This window comes from Neopelma chrysocephalum, unplaced genomic scaffold, assembly GCF_003984885.1.
Source record: "Neopelma chrysocephalum unplaced genomic scaffold, ASM398488v2 Primary Assembly neopelma1_75, whole genome shotgun sequence".
In the NCBI taxonomy this organism is placed as follows: domain Eukaryota; kingdom Metazoa; phylum Chordata; class Aves; order Passeriformes; family Pipridae; genus Neopelma; species Neopelma chrysocephalum.
This window is the reverse complement of record NW_020897736.1, coordinates 1,666,745-1,685,517: the sequence shown is the minus strand read 5'-3', so window position 1 is coordinate 1,685,517 and position 18,773 is coordinate 1,666,745. Positions and strand designations below refer to the sequence as shown.

The 18,773-nt window shown below is 37.5% G+C and overlaps 1 protein-coding gene across 2 annotated transcripts in view; it reads right to left on the bottom strand.

Moving 5' to 3' along the window:
* Positions 1 to 18,773, bottom strand: part of NEDD4 (neural precursor cell expressed, developmentally down-regulated 4, E3 ubiquitin protein ligase) — a 53,221-nt gene that overhangs the window by 11,716 nt on the left and 22,732 nt on the right. For both annotated transcript variants that reach the window (XM_027688355.1, XM_027688354.1), the window contains 9 exons: positions 8,312 to 8,362; positions 7,402 to 7,463; positions 5,470 to 5,572; positions 4,574 to 4,743; positions 3,918 to 4,035; positions 3,614 to 3,781; positions 1,982 to 2,047; positions 1,266 to 1,385; positions 612 to 818 (listed from right to left, as the gene is read on the bottom strand). In XM_027688355.1, coding sequence (XP_027544156.1) covers positions 612 to 818; positions 1,266 to 1,385; positions 1,982 to 2,047; positions 3,614 to 3,781; positions 3,918 to 4,035; positions 4,574 to 4,743; positions 5,470 to 5,572; positions 7,402 to 7,463; positions 8,312 to 8,362 — 1,065 coding nt within the window. The remainder of the gene's footprint in view (positions 1 to 611; positions 819 to 1,265; positions 1,386 to 1,981; positions 2,048 to 3,613; positions 3,782 to 3,917; positions 4,036 to 4,573; positions 4,744 to 5,469; positions 5,573 to 7,401; positions 7,464 to 8,311; positions 8,363 to 18,773) is intronic.

Here is an 18,773-nt window from a genome sequence, read left to right as displayed (position 1 = left end):
TGTTGTTCACTCAGGTGGTTGTGTTAAATGAGTTCTTTCCATAAACCCGGAGAAAAGAATCCTCATTTTGAATCCATTTAATGCATTTCTCTCTTTCCCTTTCACCTGTCAGTAATACTGACCTAATCCTGAAATGTTTAAGTCCATCTAACAGCACTGCCAAGTGGTGTGCAGTGCCACTCTGTGGAACTGCAGCTGTACAACTCCCTCATCCACATTGTAGCTGCACCTGGTCTGCTTTCCAAAATATCCACATTGTTCCCTGTGATAAATTCAAGGTAATGGATTTCATGTTGAAGGTAAGTTTACAAAACTGATTTCTGTTAACAGCACACATAAGCTTTACAATGTCATCTAGGAGGTACTTTACATCTGCGAAACAGATTCGTATTTTCCTCCTTTCAAGCTAAACTTTCAAATACCAATACAAGTAGTAAAACTGATAATCTCCTACTCATTTCACGTATTTTAAATTTCTTGGCATTACATACGTTCCTTAACAGACACAGCTATCTTGGCACTAAAGATGTATACAGAAGCTTGCTGAAAGTAGCACAGTTTTGATTTGAGAGGAACTGGAATTTCAGTCCATGAGAGCAGCTGCCCATTACCCATGTTGTAGTTTTGGTGTTGTGGTCAATAAAGAATGGTCTCCCATTGGGTGCATGTCGGACTTCCCAGCCTTTAGGGAGGAATCCTTGCTCCATTTCAGGCTGCTGCTGAGAAGACTGTTGTGATGAGTCACTTGATGTTGCTTGTGGCTGTCTTCCTATAGAAATACTTTGTGCAGCAGACACCTGGCTTGTTTCTGTAGCAACCTATGGTACATGACCAAAAAAAAAATCACATCAAATCAAAGCCCTGTAAAGCAATATATTTTTTTCTATTAGCCTATATTTTTAACTGATGAAAGCAGTTTCATAAAGCAAGTGCCAGACAGTACACAGATTTGTTTAGTCTAATATCAACAACATCGACTAAAAATCACTGATCATGCTATCGAGGTTAAAAAAAAGCCTTTCAGCCTTCTCAGTCAGCTATCACTCCAGAAAACCTCCTTGGTACATTCACAGTAGAGTGACTTGCCATAAATATTACTGTTCCTAACTCTCCTTGCAGTCTCTCAGATATTTTATGTAGTGCTTTACTAGTTTATGCCCTTCGTAGGCTCTATGTCAAAGAGGTCTCTCAACTTCATTTCTATAATGCGAGATGTTTAAAAGGTTAAATGAATAAAAACATCAATATATTAGACGAGACAGTACCTGTACAACTGGCTTTATCCAGGTAGTGGTTCTAGAATTGTGATCTATATAATATGATCTTCCTTTGTCATCTTGTCGTTCTTCCCAGCCTGGGGGTAATCCAGATGAAGTAGGCAGTAACTAAATATTAGTAATAACAGATGAAAAACAATTAAGAAAACCATGAAACTTACTGTGAAAAGGTTTTCCTCTGTCAAATTAAAACAACAAAACTATAATCCAGAAGGTTCATTACTTTTACGAACCAGATAAAATAGATAAGAAGTATTTAGGTCCTTACTGAATAGTTTGAAGTAAGAGATTTTTATTTGTTTGTTTATTTAAAATTCAAGCTCCTCATGTAAAATAATTCGTTTATAAACCTGTTTTAGGCATGGCTGATCCAGCCTAGTACTTCTGGCTAGGAGCTCATGGTTTGCAGTGTCACCATGAAAACATAATATAACACGGTATAGCTTTTAATTAAAAGTAAACAATTATAAGGCAAACAATCTGAAAAACAAAACTCGTATCTTCATGAGAGCCTTACTTCTGCAGGCTCTATCCATGCATCAAGCTAATGCTAAACAAGGTTGGAACTTGAAAGCTTTACAACTGAACTAGATTCATAATTGCCATTTTGTCAGGACAGCTGCTGGACATGGAAGGCCAAATCTCATTTGAAATGTCAGCAAATAATACACATAAAAGCCTGTGTTTTTTGGAAAATGACATACCACTGGATGTGCAGGCTGCTCTTCAAGTCTGTATGTTTGCAGACTACCTCTTCTGCTGGAATGGTTCTTGAAGTAGTGAAGAGAAATGACACATTAGCTATTATTATTAGCAGCAGCTTTAGGATGGCAGCAAACAGTCAACAACGGTTATTACACTTCAAACCATTACAGTTTTCATCTGGAACAAAGTGTTGTATTTGTTTTGAAACAGTGATTTAATATATTTTTGAAACTCCTGTTTTAACACAGCTAGAAACATCAGGTTCACAGTGCCTATTATAATCTTAAAACAGAATAATAGAGGCTGGACTTTGCATAAGCGTTCACCTTTCTGTCTAGCGCCATATTTAGACCTAATTTGCTACAATTAAGCAACTGTAATTCATCTTGCTCCAGGATTTCCCTGATTATTTGAAGGATTTTTCCCTGTCTATGTACCCTTTTAGAATACTTCAAAGAAAAACCATGATTAAGGTTTTAATTTTTTTTTTTTTTTTGTGGGCAATGGAGGTGAAGAGAGGCAAGAATGTCATCCTATCTGACTCTAGCAAATAATTTGAACATCAGCCTCTATCTTTGCTCAGGCCACCCAAGCAAGCTGAAATAACAGTTTTCTTGCTACCCACTGGATGCTGAATAGCAGAGATCAAGTAAAGTCTCCTTACTCTGGGTTGGCTATTTCCAGCAACTAGTGCTAGTGATGCATTTGTACAAACTCAGATAAACAATGTCAATCCCAAATTTACATTTGGAATGGCATCCTCAACATCACAAAAGCTAATGATTACTTCACTGCCCAAATCTAACAGACTAGATGGCCTGGGTCACCTCTGTGGGCTTTCCTCAATGGACAGTGGATTTCTCAGGTCATGGATCAGGTTACCGGGCTGTTTGTGGAGCTCGGGTTTCACAAGACAGCTGAGCTTAATTGCTTGCTACCACCAAAAAGACAAGTTTCATCTCAGGCTATGTACTCCTGCTGCTTCCCTTTGCCACCATAGTATTTGTCAGACAAGTCAGCATGCTGTTTCAGCTTGCTACAGCTGCAAAAAAACAGAGTTGGGGAAAAGAGAGAATAGTTTTCTGCTGGCTTAGCAAGCTGAACAGACTCAGCCAGAGGTCAGACGAGTTTCACAACTGGCACAAGGACTGTGGAACTGGATGGCAAGCTCCCTTTTTCACTGCTATGGAATCAGCAGGTCTGCTCAGCCCAATCATAAAACCTCATCCCAATATTCACAATGAAAAATTATCTATCTTAAGAGTTGTTGTAGTGGGAAAAGTCACCCACATAGCACAACTCCTTTAGAAATAAACTGTCAGGATATAGACAGCTTTCTTCATCCCTAGTTTTCAGCAGTCCTATGACACTGGACTAAGAAGTAGATTTACAGTTCACACAAGCCTGTTTTAACCTCAGGCAGAAATTCATATAAGCAAAGTAGGGAAGAATAAAATGTTTGTTTAGATGGGTTTCTATAGTAAAAAGACTATTCTTAAAAGCTCTGCATTCAAGATAAAATTAAAAAATTGCTAAATGAAATATTTATGAATCTAAATCTACCAGTAGTAACATTTTGTGCAAAATATTGTAGATATTTCTACATTAGAACAACAAGAAAAATAATTTACAGTGTAGGCTGCTGACTGGCCAGTAGCTGAACTTCCAGAGGTAGTAAGTCTGTTACTCAATTCTTCTGCAAGATGAGCCTGCATATCACAACTACTCTGCGAGAGAGGTATTTGAAGGTTCTGACTGCTATACATTGTTGCCTCGTCTTCAGTTATGATTTCCCAGCTCTTTAAAAAGAAAATAAAGAAAAAATGTTTTTAGAAAGCAGTTTCAAGTTACAAAGAGTTAAGACAAGCTTTTTGAGTAGACTAGATTAAAAAGCCACTTGCATTTCAGGAATACTTAAGAGATTTACTCTTTTACCTCGGGGGAATCTCTGTTGTCCACATTTTCTGTCTCCTCTGATATCTGTCGCCGGTGAGTGAACACGTGCTGGGCCTCCAGCTGCACACTGCCCATATCTGCCACAGCCACATTGTCCCTGGTGGGGTGGGAGGGGAGAACTCAGCACACAGCAGCCACGTTTTATCTTTCAACAGCAAGCCAGGCTAACAGCTAAAACACACATCACAGTCACTCTGGCAGAGGAAAAAGGAACAGTCTGGACTACAAAACTTCATGTGAGCTGTTTAAAATGAACAAGCGTTTGTGTCAACGTGACGTGTGAGTTAAAATAAAGAACCAGGTAGCATTCCAGGGGAAAAAAATAACTGAGGAAAAACAGGGGAAATAATTTAATGAGGTCCCTGATGGGAAGGAAGAACCAGGTTTGAAACTGAAAAATTTCCTTTCCATTACTACAGTTATTATCTCTTTAATTGCAACCAGTTTCTATTTGGACAAATACTTCCAGAGCAAAGGAAGTCCATAGTGCAGTTAAAATGACCTCCAGCCAGTGACCATTGCCCACACAGGCTTGAAAGTCAAGCTAGGGAAAGCCCTCTACTAATTCCCCTTGCTTTCAATGTGATTAGAGTGAACCAGTTACAAGACTTGAATTTTCAGGCCAAAGCACATACTGAGCAGTTGGTCTTTTCCACTGTGTCCTTCTGAACTCGTGATTGACGTAGTAGGTCCTGCCGAGGATGTCCTGCCTTTCCTCCCAGCCTGCAGGCAGTGGGGGAGATTCCTGCTGCTGCTGTTGGGGCTGGCTGGCAGCATCTGGTTGGTCCAATATAATCCACCCAGGCTAAGAGATATAACATAAGTGCTTTCAATATTACCAAAGCTGAAAAAAGTATCTCAATTTATTAAGCCGCTCTCCCCCTTTTTAAGGTGTAGTTCCATCATATCTCAAGCCAGTAAATTTGGCTTGGCACGTTCATTTCTCAAAAATGGACAGGGCAAATTATGCATGTAGAAATCTTATTTAAGAAATTTAGAAAACTCGTTTAAGTTCCTTAAACATATTAGTATCAGAAGATGATATTCCAGGAAAATGAACAGCATTCATAGAATACATTAAAAAAGTGAACAAATGTCATTTCATACATACGCTGCCAATGTCCCAGGAGAATACTATGCTGTACATACTGTGGTTTATGTACAACAAAGGGTATGAGGATACCCTTTTGTAACAAAGTTTAATTACAGCAAAGGTGGCGATGCTGAATAGAGGTAAGTCTTTAAAAGAAATCCATTAATCTACCTTGGATGTGCTTACAAAAGATTACATATATACAGCAGTTAAAATATCTCTGAATTGGAGAGAGTTGAAATTCTAAAACCAGAATTGGTTGTGTCTATTTGTGGTCAAACAACATTAAACCTACAACAGACTCAGACTTACAATTTTATGCAAGATACAAGCAATCACTTTTAACTGGTTTGTTTCTAAAACACTATTTATAGCTCATTTATATTTAGAGTGATTCCTAACATTTGTTTTTCAGCAATAAACACATTTTTCTCCCACCTCTAATTCTTCAGCCTGTTCTGTGGTTTCTTCTTCCGACCCATTGTTTTTAGGTAAGTAAGTCATTTTTAATCTAAGGTGGCCTTTAACTCTTGATTTATGGCTGCAGAAGAGAAAATAAAATGATCTGATTGTGCACTTGTGAAATTGTTCCCAGGAAATAAAATAGCTGACTAGAGGATTATTCTTGAATTTCTTCACACAAACTTGCCTTTTTATAATTAATTAATTGAGTTCTATTAATTAATTGAGGTCTATAATAGTATTGAGTTTTTAGATTTCCAGATGCATCTTGATATTATGCACCATAACTGGAAAACCTTTTTTCCAATTCACTCTACTGAAAACTTCCCTAGTATCCAAGGCATAACAATAAAGAACAAGAACATAAAGACAAGTTAATTCATATATTTACAAGAATTCGACTGTGTGCAGACAATCCATCAAGCATTATGTCAACCTGCAGAACTACTTTTCCTAACACTAAGTTACAGCAAGCTCACACACTTCAGCATCTGCCTCTCTGTATTTAGCATAATACAACATTAGAAGCCTCAAAAAAGCATTTCCCCATGTTGATTTTATTTAGTATTTTGAATTGGTAAAGAAATCCACCAAATTTTCTCATTTATTTGACTGTTGGTGTAAAATAAAAAAAAAAAAAACAAGAGTCCTGAAAATATCACCAGTGAGTCAACTGGATACTCATCAAAATGGGAAAAAAACCCCAAAACAGATCACAAAGGTCTAATATTTATCTAGGTCTGAGAAAAGTCCACATTCATTTGAAAGAGGAAGTCCCCAACTCTCTTACTTTCCAATGCAAACAGTAAAAGTCATACTTTTCAGGGATTGGAAGGTAGTAACCTTACTATTAATATTCCTGTCTAAGTAAATGCAGATATGAGCAGAGTTGAAGAACATGCATTAGCAGTACTGAAGCATCTAAAAGTTACCACAAGGTTTCAAGGCAGAGAAGTGCCTGAACCTGTGGCAGAATCTCAGACTGTAAGGCACTGCCAAACTCATGTGAAGAGGTCAGGTCCTCAATAAAAAAACAACTGAAGTTCATTCATGTAGAGATAATAAATATTATTCTTCATTCATTTGCAGAACAGGAAATGTTAAATTCAGAAAAATAGGAGGTCAAATTGAAGCTTGTTATTCAATAACTCTTTTAAAACCATTGATCTACTAAAAATCAAGAAGTGTAAAATACTTTAAAAATACCTCTGGCTGAGGAAGATCTACAGATCCCACATATTCTGCTGTTATTTCTAAATTGGAACCTACTAACTGAAAAATATTGATATGCATTTCATGTATTTTATTTCTAAATACTAATTCACTGCTAAAAACTGCTCAGATTTAGCTTAGGAAGCTGCATTTTAAAAACAAACATGAAAGGTTTACCATTAATATCAGTGTCCAAATGTTACCTATCAATTAAGAAATTCCTTGTCTTTTTTTAACATAGGCCTTTTTAACATAGGCCTTCCTAAATGTCTAGCTGCTTTTCAGTGTAATTTTTTATATGCTTATTATAAAGGTCACATGAAACTGTTCACATGAAACAGGTAAACAAAAGAAACAGGAAGGCAGGAAACAATTTTAAGTTGAAAAGGGATAAATGAGTTAATGCACAATATTGGCCTCCGTTTTCACTGTTAAGTGAAACAGTAAATTGGTTAGATGAAGTTACAATGCAAATTATATCATAGCCTGAAGAAAAATGATTTATTCTTACTAAATAATCTAGAAGTATTTAAACAAATTGTGACTTTTTAGTAGAACCACAATATCTTACAAATGGACACTCAAATTTCTTTGATAAAAAGAGACAAATTTAGACAATATTTACATATTTACAACTGAATACACAACAACATTGTTTAGATATGAAAGTTAGAATTTCCAGTGCTATTTACTAACCTTCTTGGATGAAGAACAAAATCCTTAAATGTATATGGTCTCTCCATACTTGGATTTTCTGTCTGGAATAAGACAAGTTTTTTCAAGACAAATCTTTATCAAGCACTTGAAGTTAAAGAATACTATCATAAACTTACAATTAATTTCTTTAAAGGCCTTATAACATTTTAAAATTTAAATTACAGGTTCAGGTACAGCAACAGCAATACCAGTTTTAATCTTAGTAATAAGCCTAATGCTCTGGTTCAAGAAAAAAAGTTACTTCTCAGTGTCTGTGTATACTACAGAACAAAACAACAACTGCTCTTGGAAAGGTTTTGCCATGATTACTATTCTGTCTTTAAAGTACTTGCTGATAAACCTGTTACTATCTACTAATGTTTTGAAACCTCAGAAGAAAATGAAAAAGCTTATTTGTTTCAATGTTCTTGGTGATTTTTTTAAAAAAAACTAATCATGTGCTTTGCAAAAGGAATATAAAAACCAGTAAAAACGTGTCCAAAGCAACGCTAGCTCTATTTCCCACTTACCCTTTTTTGTACCTGGTTATATGAATAAGAAATATTAAAAGTAAATTTACAGACTTTAAAGAAAATATTTTAAATTACAGTAATTACAATCTCTTCTTATCTTTAAGACTGTTAATCTATGAAAAAGCTAAAAGCACTTCTAACTCTTGTAGCAGCAGAAACCAATATCTAAACCCAAGGTAACCTCCATTTTTAAATAAATATCAGCACTGAAAAACCCCTAACAAATCCACAAAATAAAACAAAGAACCCACAGAGCAGGAGAACTTAATCACTTGTATTATCAGTACAGTTAAGCTCCTTAGATGACTCACACAGTGCACACAGAAATATTTATTCCCTATCACAGTTGTAAAACACAAGCAAACAAAAATACAAACCGGTAGCTGATAAAGAGGAATATCCACTTGTCCAAGAAAATCATCTCGAGTCTACAGAAAATAAAAATAAACAAAAACCACAGAAAGTTGAAAGCTGCAAAGTGTTTTTAAAACAATATCCCAACACCCTGATAGCACAGCCATGCTCTCTAAGAACCTGAAGGCACCTTGAAATTACAGGCAATAAAAGTCAACTTCTGATTGACCCAACACTCAAAGCCTTGGACAGTTCTGCCTTCTTCAAAATGGATTTTGAGGGAGCTGGGGGTGGAGATTTAGACTGTTTATTAAATAAGACAGACTAATGTTAAAAAAAAACAGGAGAGTTGTTCAGCATCTCCAGCAGAAAGATCGTCCTAAAGGACCCTCCACCTAAGAGCACCTGACAATGTCTATTAGCCCACGCAGCTGTTTAAAACAGGCATGTATAAACATGTTTTTTCTTTTCCAAATAACACAGCTACTGTCAAAGATAACGTGAGGCAAAAATAAGTTTAATCTGTGATGAGTGCTTTGGAAGTTCCAGCAATTCTGGTGGCCCCAAGCCCGGCACAGGAGCTTCAAGTTTGGCATCAAAATCTGTTATAACTATGAAAAATTACCTCTTGTCTACACACATGGCAGAGTTTGGTTTTAACAAGTACTATTGGAAAGATTCTGCCCTGCCTTAGATGTCTGGACTGTCTGACTATGACCAGACCATGAATGCAGCAGCTTCACAGCTTGATTCCCTCCAGCCTGTGCTGCTGGACCAGGGCAGGGACTCACAATACACAGTTGCCACTGTACAGTTTACTTCTGATCATTGATTTCTGCTTGCCAAAGAAATGAGGACTTCAGTAATCCACGTAGGTAATTTCAGTATTCAGCAATAACCACCATCAACAAAGTACTTTACTTGACTTCTTGCAGGATTACTGGAGCATGTGCTGAGTTGCTTCAAATTCACTCGTGATTTGAAAACCTCTGCAAACCTCCACAAAAGCAGGAAAATATATTATATGGGTCATTTAACATGAAGACAAATCCCTGCCTGTGTGCTAAAATCAGGACAGCACACAATTTTTTGAAGGTATATATAAACCTATGGTATTTAAAAAAAAAACTCCCTGTAACAAGACTACATTTTTTTGCATTGACTGAGTAAGGAGCTGTGAAAAGTCTTCCACAGTGTGCCCTGTGCAGCCTCTGGAATTTTAGGCTTCCTGATTTTTCCAGCTAACAGAAGATTTGGTGCCTATTCTTTCCTAAATGTGTTGCTGTACCACAAGCTTTTATTCAGACTCATCACCCCAGGTGATGGTGTTTGTCTTTCCCAGCACAAGGCTCTGCATTTTGCAGACATCTATTCCCTTCAGCTCAGGGCAAAACCGTGTGTTTCACCTGCCTCCTAGCACAACTATATTTTAATTTTCAATGCCAGTGTTTTACTGTACTAACAACTCCAGTCCAATTCTATCCATTTTTTGGTCCCATTGACAGCATCCTCCATTCAAACAGCCCTGACATTAAAGGCTATAGGTATTTCCTGAAGCAGTTCTTCCTCCCTTAATGATTCTGGTACCTTTGTTCTTTAGCTCTGTTGCCTTAAGTTTGACCATTTCAGCTTCAAATCACACATGTATGTGGAAAATCATTGCCTCATATTTGCCTCTAATTTTTACACCTCCAAAAAGCACAACTAGAGCTGCAGACTTGTCATGGCTGATATCATGATAGAAATTTAGAGATACATAACTTCAAATTCAATTTGCTGCAGGTATGTCTCTTATGTTCAGATTTGAAGGGGAGGAAAGCAAAATTAAATACAAAACACCCAACTTTTTGCTTCACAAACTTCTTTGAGATAGAAAGCTACAATAGGTTTTCATACCTGGAGAGTCTGAGACTTCCCTGCACTACTGAAGCAAAGCTTTCTGTGCTATTATAGACCACAGGTTTCTGGAAAAAAAATAGCTATCATTTTTGCCTATGAGGTTCTTTTTAAAATGGCACAGCACATACCTTAGACATGTTAAAAGGCTTAGTATTTGTAAAGTTCTTGGCAATCCTCAAGTGGAACATGCCTTCCAAATAAGTTATTGGAATGTGGGACAAAAGTTTTCTCTATTTTAGAAAACCTCAGAACACTGTGTTTGTTACCAGCATAATTTGAGTACAGGTTCCTGTTATTCACTTTATTATTCTGCTGTCTTTCCTGCTATTTTTAGCAGAGCTAGCCTCGATAAGCAACCCTTTAACAGCACTTTCTCCTCCAGCTAGAGAGGAAAATCCTCCAGTGGAGATTTCTGCTGACCTCCAAACAACTAACAGATAAATCAGAGAGCAGGAACAATCTCCAGCAACGTGTCCCACTATGACAAGCTGAGTATCTGCCTTCAAAGAAGTGCCAAAGAAGTTTCAAAACAGACATGGCACACATGAACAACTAAATGCCAACGGAGCTGAAACTGTTTGGATCTCTGTTTCATGAGAGCAGACAAGACAGACAAGTGGGTCAGTTGTTCTTGTCAACTGCTGATTTCTTAACAGCCACAGAACTCAAACTTCTTCTTGCCAAACCATAAGTGCATAAACCTCAATTAATGATACAGTACACTAACAGAGAGGCCTTGTATTTTACTGATTCACTGGTTTAGTCTATAGAAAGTTATTAAAAACATGTGAGGACAGACAGCCGCTGTACACAATACATTTAAAGAACTCCACTGCAATGCCAAAGCGAGCATTCAAAGAAAAGCACCAAAAGAAAATAACCAAGCCCAAACCCCATCTTCATTTATTTTATTAATATATACTTAATAAGCTTTAACAGTTAAGATTTTGGACTCTTTTTTTCTCTGCAATTCCCACCAGAAATTGGATAGAAGCAGATTTTAAACAGACACGCTTATCTGGGCCAGATGCTTAAGAGCAGTACTGAGAACATTACCCATAATTTATCAGGTTTGAAGACAGTTAACTGAATTTAATGCCTTTCTTAATTGCTGGATTCACCACACAGCCTTTTGAAACAGTTCCTGCACAAGACCAGGGCGTTGAAATAACAGGTATTTTCCCTACCAACTTTAGTGACACATGTTATGTGGTATTAGTGCATGAATTAGAATCCAAGTATGTTCCCAGCCTTCTTCTGACTAAACAGGCAGCTAGTTGTGCACATGTTGGTCTTTGCACAGAAATCTACAGCTGTATGGCAAAATGTGAAAGCACACAGCTTTTATTGGAGGGAATATAAGTATCAATTCAAACTGAAAAAACAAACAGTGATCTGGACTATTGCTGCTTAAGAAAACAAGAGCTCAATAGATCCCTTATAAGACCAACATTCTTCTTGCTTAAACACCCAAACATCAACATTAGTTACAAGCTTGATGAGAATGAAAAAAACTTGCCTGAGCTAGACTAGCAACTTCAAGTATTTTTCTTTTCATGCTGCTCTGAGTATATTATTTGGTTCTCTTGAACTCTAAATCGAGAGAAGTGAGCTTTTTCTCCTTCCAGAAAATACTGCCAGCATATGCTATTCATCATGGGAAAGCAACAGTTTCAGAAAAGCAAAATTCAATTATCACGTTAAGATTGTACCAAATTCGCAGATTCCAAAAGTAATGTTTTTTCTGTCTTGCAAAGCAATAAATACTTGGTTGCATGCAATCCATTACAGTCCCAGTCTCTGGTATTTTTAAGGGGGAGAGGTGGATGGTGAGGAGATTTATTTTTTTTATATGACACGTAGGCATTTCTTTTGAGTTGGCGTCTATGACAATGAGATATAAGACCCCCAGCACTCTCAAAATAGAGAAAATCCATACTGTTGGATCAAGGGTTATTACACAACATGTGTTTCTGCAGGACCTTCAGCCCTTCTGGCTGTTTCAACAGCAAGGTGTCAGCACAACATGCCTCAGCAGTTTTACCATCTGCTTAACAGAGAGAGTTTAGAAATGACACTGAAGTTATTTTCACTAATTCTCCCTCATTTCCAAAGATATTTTCAGAGAACTGCTTATCTAAAGATCAGAGCAAAAGCGTCATCTGTTCCTCCATTTACAGCTCACACATTTTATACAGAACCAGAATCTTACAGCTTTCTTAGAAGTTCCTATTTAGTCTACAGTAGTTTTATAACAACATTCATATATTAGGCCACTCAGTGTGTGAGAACTTGTCCTTAAAAGTTCATTAACAAAGCAATTTAAGATAGCTTTTTTTTCATATAAGAATTCATTTTCATATAGGCCACGGGAAGGCAAAAAGTTGTCTAACATAACCAAAGCATACTTCAGTACCATATTAACAAAGAAGGTGTCAAAAGTTAATAATGCACTGGTTTTATTCATCAGGAATTTGAGTTCCTTTGGTTTATGTACAGATGTGCCAAATAAGTTACCATATAAAAAGCAGAAATATAAGATTTTATGAAAAGTCAGGAGTCAATCCAGACTTGTCTTGTGTTAAACCTGCCAATACTCACCACAAAAAATTCAGAAAACAGTACCAAATATTTAATTAGGTACTATTTCAACAAGTAATTCCTGACATCAAGTCAGTTATCTTCACAGTAGTTGCATTTACTTGTGAAAGTTTTTGTACCAAATCTTAAGACTTCAAATAAAGTTTGAAAAACAAACTCTTGTACGTAACAATTCCAGGTGCACTTTTACCTTCACCATTGAACGCTGTAAAGCTTAATACACTCAAAAACATGTAAAACCCTATTGAATGTTAAAATTGCATGTGTAATTTGCTCCCTGAAAAAACAACTGGTAAACCACACTGGCTAATTAATACACTCAGCTGAAGGACTTGATACGGTCAGTCAACGTTTTGCTTTTCAGAGCAAGAGGGAACAAACAGAATTAAAAAACCCAACAAACTACTTGTCCCCAAAAGGCAGACAGACAATTGGAGCATCTCTGCATCATGGTCTCACTCCTGGGAAGTTAATTCAGTCTGGTATATTGTCACCCAAAGGCACAAAGGTTGGGCCTGGAAGCTCCTTTCCAGCCCTAACTCAAATCAGTTGGCCAAAGTTAGTCCATCTGGTTTTAAAAACATTCTTGAGTCTACTGTTGATCCCAATTCAACATCAACACCAACTCAGGACTTCCCTGTACCCTTGCACCATCACACACACCGTGGCCACTGCCAGCCACACTGCAGTTTTCCACACTCCACAATAGTCCTCAGCCACCACTGATTGGAACAGGAGCCCCAAGTCCTACCTATTGACCTCTCCCATCTCCAAGCCTAAACCTGCTGCTCCAAGCCTAAATGTAGACACATGACCTGCCTAGAGCAGAACTTAGTGGTTTGGTTTGTCTTAAGCTCTGCTATGCTCAAGTTATAAATCCTACCTGTCCAAAACCAGTCTGCGTGAACTGACCTTGGAAGCTCAACCTCTAATGGCACAAGGCAACTACAACACAAATCATCCAACCACAATTACTTTTCCAACAAAACTGTATTACAATTTATTTCAGACAAGCTCAATGACATTACTAAACTTACATTACACTTCCCACATTAGACATGGCTTTACTGGCTTATAATCTGCCAAATGTTAACCACTTCAGTTTTCTCATTTATAAACTAAATATTTGTCCCAAATTGAGCTTACTAAAAACAATGATTAGTACAACAACTGGCTAAGGTAGAAACTCTATTAAAAAATAAGTAACATTCATAATAAATTCTGGAAACCCTTTTCCTTCAAAAAGCACTACTGAACAGGGCCTTCTCCCTTATCTCAGAAAATCACTGATTGCCAGAGAAATCATCTAGGTCTAAAAGAATCCAGTTCTATGTTTCTTCCCACATTCCTCTTACTGAGTAGCTGGAATGTGCCATTTGCATTTTAATATGCCCTAACTTCAATGACTGTTTGTATGTAATTTCAGCCAGGAACTTGTCGATGTCCTTCTGTTTGCTTATGTTACAGTTGATACAGCTGAAAGCAGCCCGAGGTCTCAAACAAAAATTGCATCTATCTGTAGACTTTTCGATTTGTTGTAAACTATCATGACAAGAAAAAAAGAACGATGCATTCTCTTGAGACAGAGATGATTATACACCCATAAACTAACACTGAAACGAGCTACAAACATTTTGCTGGCTGCATTCCCAAATGAGCATGTTCTGTTTGTCACAGAGAGTGAGGAAAAAAGTTCACTTGAAACAGAAGACACTCAGTAGAAATGCAGGGCAGTCCCCTTCAGACCAGGGTGAGAGTCAGTCATGAGCAAATGACTCTCCTGAAAAGGCCAGTTGGTTTTGCTTACTTGCTCTATCTGTGAAATTCATCCACTTCTAGAAGATGAGAAAACATGTGTTAGAACATAGAAGAGCACCCTCAGCCCAGGGTGAGGAGAGAGCATTTCTACCACTTGATCCTATGTGGCTGCAAGGGCTGAGCAGGCACCAAAGAGCCTGGGAGTCAGATTAACACTCTGCCCATCCTTGTATCCTTGCCCTGTAATGGCCAAGAGCAAATGCTTAAGGAATAATAAAAACAGCAGTTAAGAATAGTACTTCCTTTGATATAACCCCCAGTTTCTAATGAATAACTGGTCATGGACCTTTTGATCCTGATGTTAAAATATATATTGAGAATGTAATACTCTTTGATGGACCTTCAACTTATCTAAGCTCTTCTTAAAATCCATTTCTTCTTTTGGTACACACATCTTGAGACAGTGAGCTCAGCAACAATTAAGAGCATACTTGTTTTGTAAGAGTGGAGTGGAATCTCTGTTCAAATTCACCTCCCCTGAACTATAGTTTTATCAACTCCCTTTACACCACTTTTTTTTTTTCAAAGCCGAAAAGCTCCTGATCCACTTAGTGTCTCTCTTCACATAAAACTTATCCCAATCTTGTGACCCTTATTGGTATTTTTTGAGTTCTGTTATACATGCTTCCTGAAAAAGGATGACCAGAAATATGCATGCCATGCACCTCTGTGGGTTTGTACAATTCCATAACGGTGGTTTTAAATTTCTTAGTTTATTTCTTCACTAATAAATCCTAACCTTTTATTTGCCTTTCAGCTGTCAACAAGATCTGAGCTGACATTTTCAGCGAGTCTCTCCCCACGACACAAACTATTTCCTGACCAGTATAAGAGACCATCACCACACAAGCATCATCAGCTGTTTTTCCTGTGTGTAATGCCTGGCATTTTTCAACAGTGATTTTCAAATTTTCTACTGTTTAGTCACTCACTAGCATGAGATTTCGTGCAACTTTTGAGGTGACAATTTAATCCTCACTTGTGTGTCTTATAGTTTAGTTGCCATCAATGAGGAAGCCTTTTTCTGCACTTATGAGTGTTTTTCAGTACTTCTGCTAAGGGTTCTCGTAAAATAATTTTAAAAGTTAAGTGTCCTGCATTAATCAGCTCACCCATCTTCACATGTCATTGCTTAGTTTCATTTGTAAGACAAAACTTCCTTTCATAAAAGTAGTGCTCAGTCTCCTCCTTGTAGACACCAAATATGTCATTTAGCTACTAGATCTATTCCATGTATTCTTGCTTCCATACCAGCCTGTTGCAGTAGTCTCTGGTTCCCCTTTTGGTCATTTTGAAATATTGCCATAACACTTACCATCTTCCTTCAGTAAGAGAATCTAATAGATTATTTGTTGCAGTTAGTATTTCAAACATTTTATAGCTGAGCTTAGTGACAATTATTGAGAGAATGCCTGCAGGTACAATTAGTTTTGTAAAGGGCTTCTGTTTTATGCTATAATGCCTACAAAGACTATGATTTCTACATCACCATAATATTTTCCAAGAAATGTTTTGTTTAACCCAAAGTGTTGATCTAATTTCTCACAGGAAGCAAAAAGAATGTACCATCCAAAGGAAAAAAAAAATTAAATTATAACAACTATGATCGTCTCATATCTGAAAGCCTGCAAGTCCTTTGGCTAGTCAGGAGTAAAGGAAGAATGTCTCTAGCCTGGCTTGTGAAAAAGTTTTGCTTTAACACATTCTTATATCTATACTAAGTCTTAAGAGACAGAATAACTACAGCTTGTGGCTCCATTAAAGAAGCCACAGCATCAATGCTTCCCACTCTCTCGTGGTAGATTAAAAGGACATGAATCAGCCTGAAGGCTGGATAATTACATATTTACATAAGCTGTTTCAGGAGGTTTGCTCTGCATGGTTTTGCAGTTTTAGTTTCCCCATTTGCTGGCATGAGAAACGTACCCAGGCTTAGTTCAGCTGCAGACTATAAACAGAATGAGGCTCATCATAATTTGTACAGAGCACAATCAAACAAAACTTCTCCTTATTATGTACATGCAGCGTTTCCTGGGGACTGCAAAGTGCTAGAGCTTGGATAAACTGGCTTATTCAAGCATCTGCTGCAGTCCAGACACTGTTCCTTAGAGCATGATCATATTCTGAAAGTCACTTACTGTTGTTAAATACAACTTGCTAAAACTGACAATGAAAAATTTTAGGGACGGAACTATTACCAAATAATATTACTTGATTGCTTACTTTGCTCATCCATCCATGTAGCAACCACTCACAGATGAGGCTGTAAGATTTATCACATCCTTTGTGTGCAATCTTTTTATTTCCTGAATAAGATCAAAAGCTGAAGCATGAAAAAAGGTAGAGAGGAAGGTGTAATAGAAACTCTGCATTTAAGCAAGATGAAAAATAGAAGAAATTACTACAAACTATTAAAGCACTACAGGTGATTGTTACATAAAGGATGAAAGTAGGAAATCACCTACAACTAACTATAAATCGTTTATTATTGTGATTAACACTGTCTTCCCTTTAATGCTTTGATGGGTATTTCAACTTGTAAAATTTGTCTGACACACAACATATATACTCTTATGTGACTGAAGCCTAACATAGTTGTCATCACAATTCCTCAGGAAGATCCCATCTTCTTTTCAACTCCAAGTCTCCCTGAGTGAACTGACAGACCATGACACAGCAATGTGCCAGAGACACAGTCCTGTAACACGACCCTTCAAGATACGCAACACTGAACAATATGAGACTTATTAATGGTGAGGTTATTACAGCACAGCAGCATAAAGCAGTGTCAGTTTGGGCTTTGCCTTGTACTGACTCCATAATCTTTTGCTTTACCAGCCCCTTTTTCACCTCACTCCCCTGCACAGATTTGGGACACTGATAGACACGCAGCCCCTTTGCTCAATATGCAAAGATGGAGATAAGCCACAGCTGTCCTTCCCTTCTCTTGGCACTTCTCCCTGCTCAGATCACTGTTTACTGGGAAGGAGTTTTGCTAGGAAGGAAGCTCTCAGAGGGTGCAAGAGAGAAGACAACCTGAGGCTACTCAGTGCTAGCTTGTGGTGCAGCATTTATCAAGGGAGTCACGATCTTCCAGACACAGCTTCTGGTCCCCTCAGCGTGTTCAGATCAGCTGGGAAGTAAGTTAGTCAAGGGAGAAATCTTTGCACAAAGCCCCCTCAAATTACTGTTTTACTAAATTTAAATTTAGTACAGCAAGTTTCATGAATATAAAAGGCAAAGTTCCAGAATCTGGTGAAAAAAAGCTCAAGAGTTCCAACTAAGGGTTTCCTTACCATGGATCTGACAGTAGAAAAGCATTGGGTTGTTTTATACCACCTCTGAAAGTTTTGTCGCTTCAAAATGTGTATTTCAATAACAAGAGACAAAATTTGAGTAAAATTACTTGTCAACAGAAGGACAAAATTGATTCCCTTAATTGTATAAGAAATTATTGTAAAGGTACACAGCTGCTGAAACAGATTTGCATATGCATTTCCAATACTCCCATTATCCAATCGGGAGTGACACTGTAGAGGAAGGAATAGCTGATGTCACCATAGATATTGTACTTGTGGCAGAGATTAACACAGCTTTATTTTTTTAGAAGGTTGTTTAAGGTCTACAAGAACTGGAACCGTAGTCACTGTTTCTGCCTTTCTCTGCACCTCACAGAGGCACATTTACACATGTACAATGACAAGTAACCTGTTCCCTTACTTGCTCCTACCCTCCCAATCCACACCTGGGCTTGTCAAGGTGCTTCAGTTGCAGATTTATTTCTACCCTAAGCAAGAGGTAGATGCATTAAAAAAAAACCAACAAAACACATTAAAAACAGAAATACAAAGTCAAGGACAACCCTCAACACTGCAACCATGGACTACTTCTTCCTCCTGCTTCACATAAATGAAATTCCACTCTCTGCTGCAGAACCTATTCAATAAGTTTCCAATGAAGACCAGCAGCAGTACATGGGCCATCACCATTCCCCATTTTTCAACTTAATCAAAAATAATCCAAGGCCAGTTGTCATAGAAATGGTGTTATGATTTTTTTTTTTTTAAGTCAGCCTTTAACAAGCTGTTGATTATGGAAAGCAGGAAATGTGACCCGAGGTGGCTGAAGGCTGGTAGCAAGGCACGTAAGAAAAGAATGCACAGACCT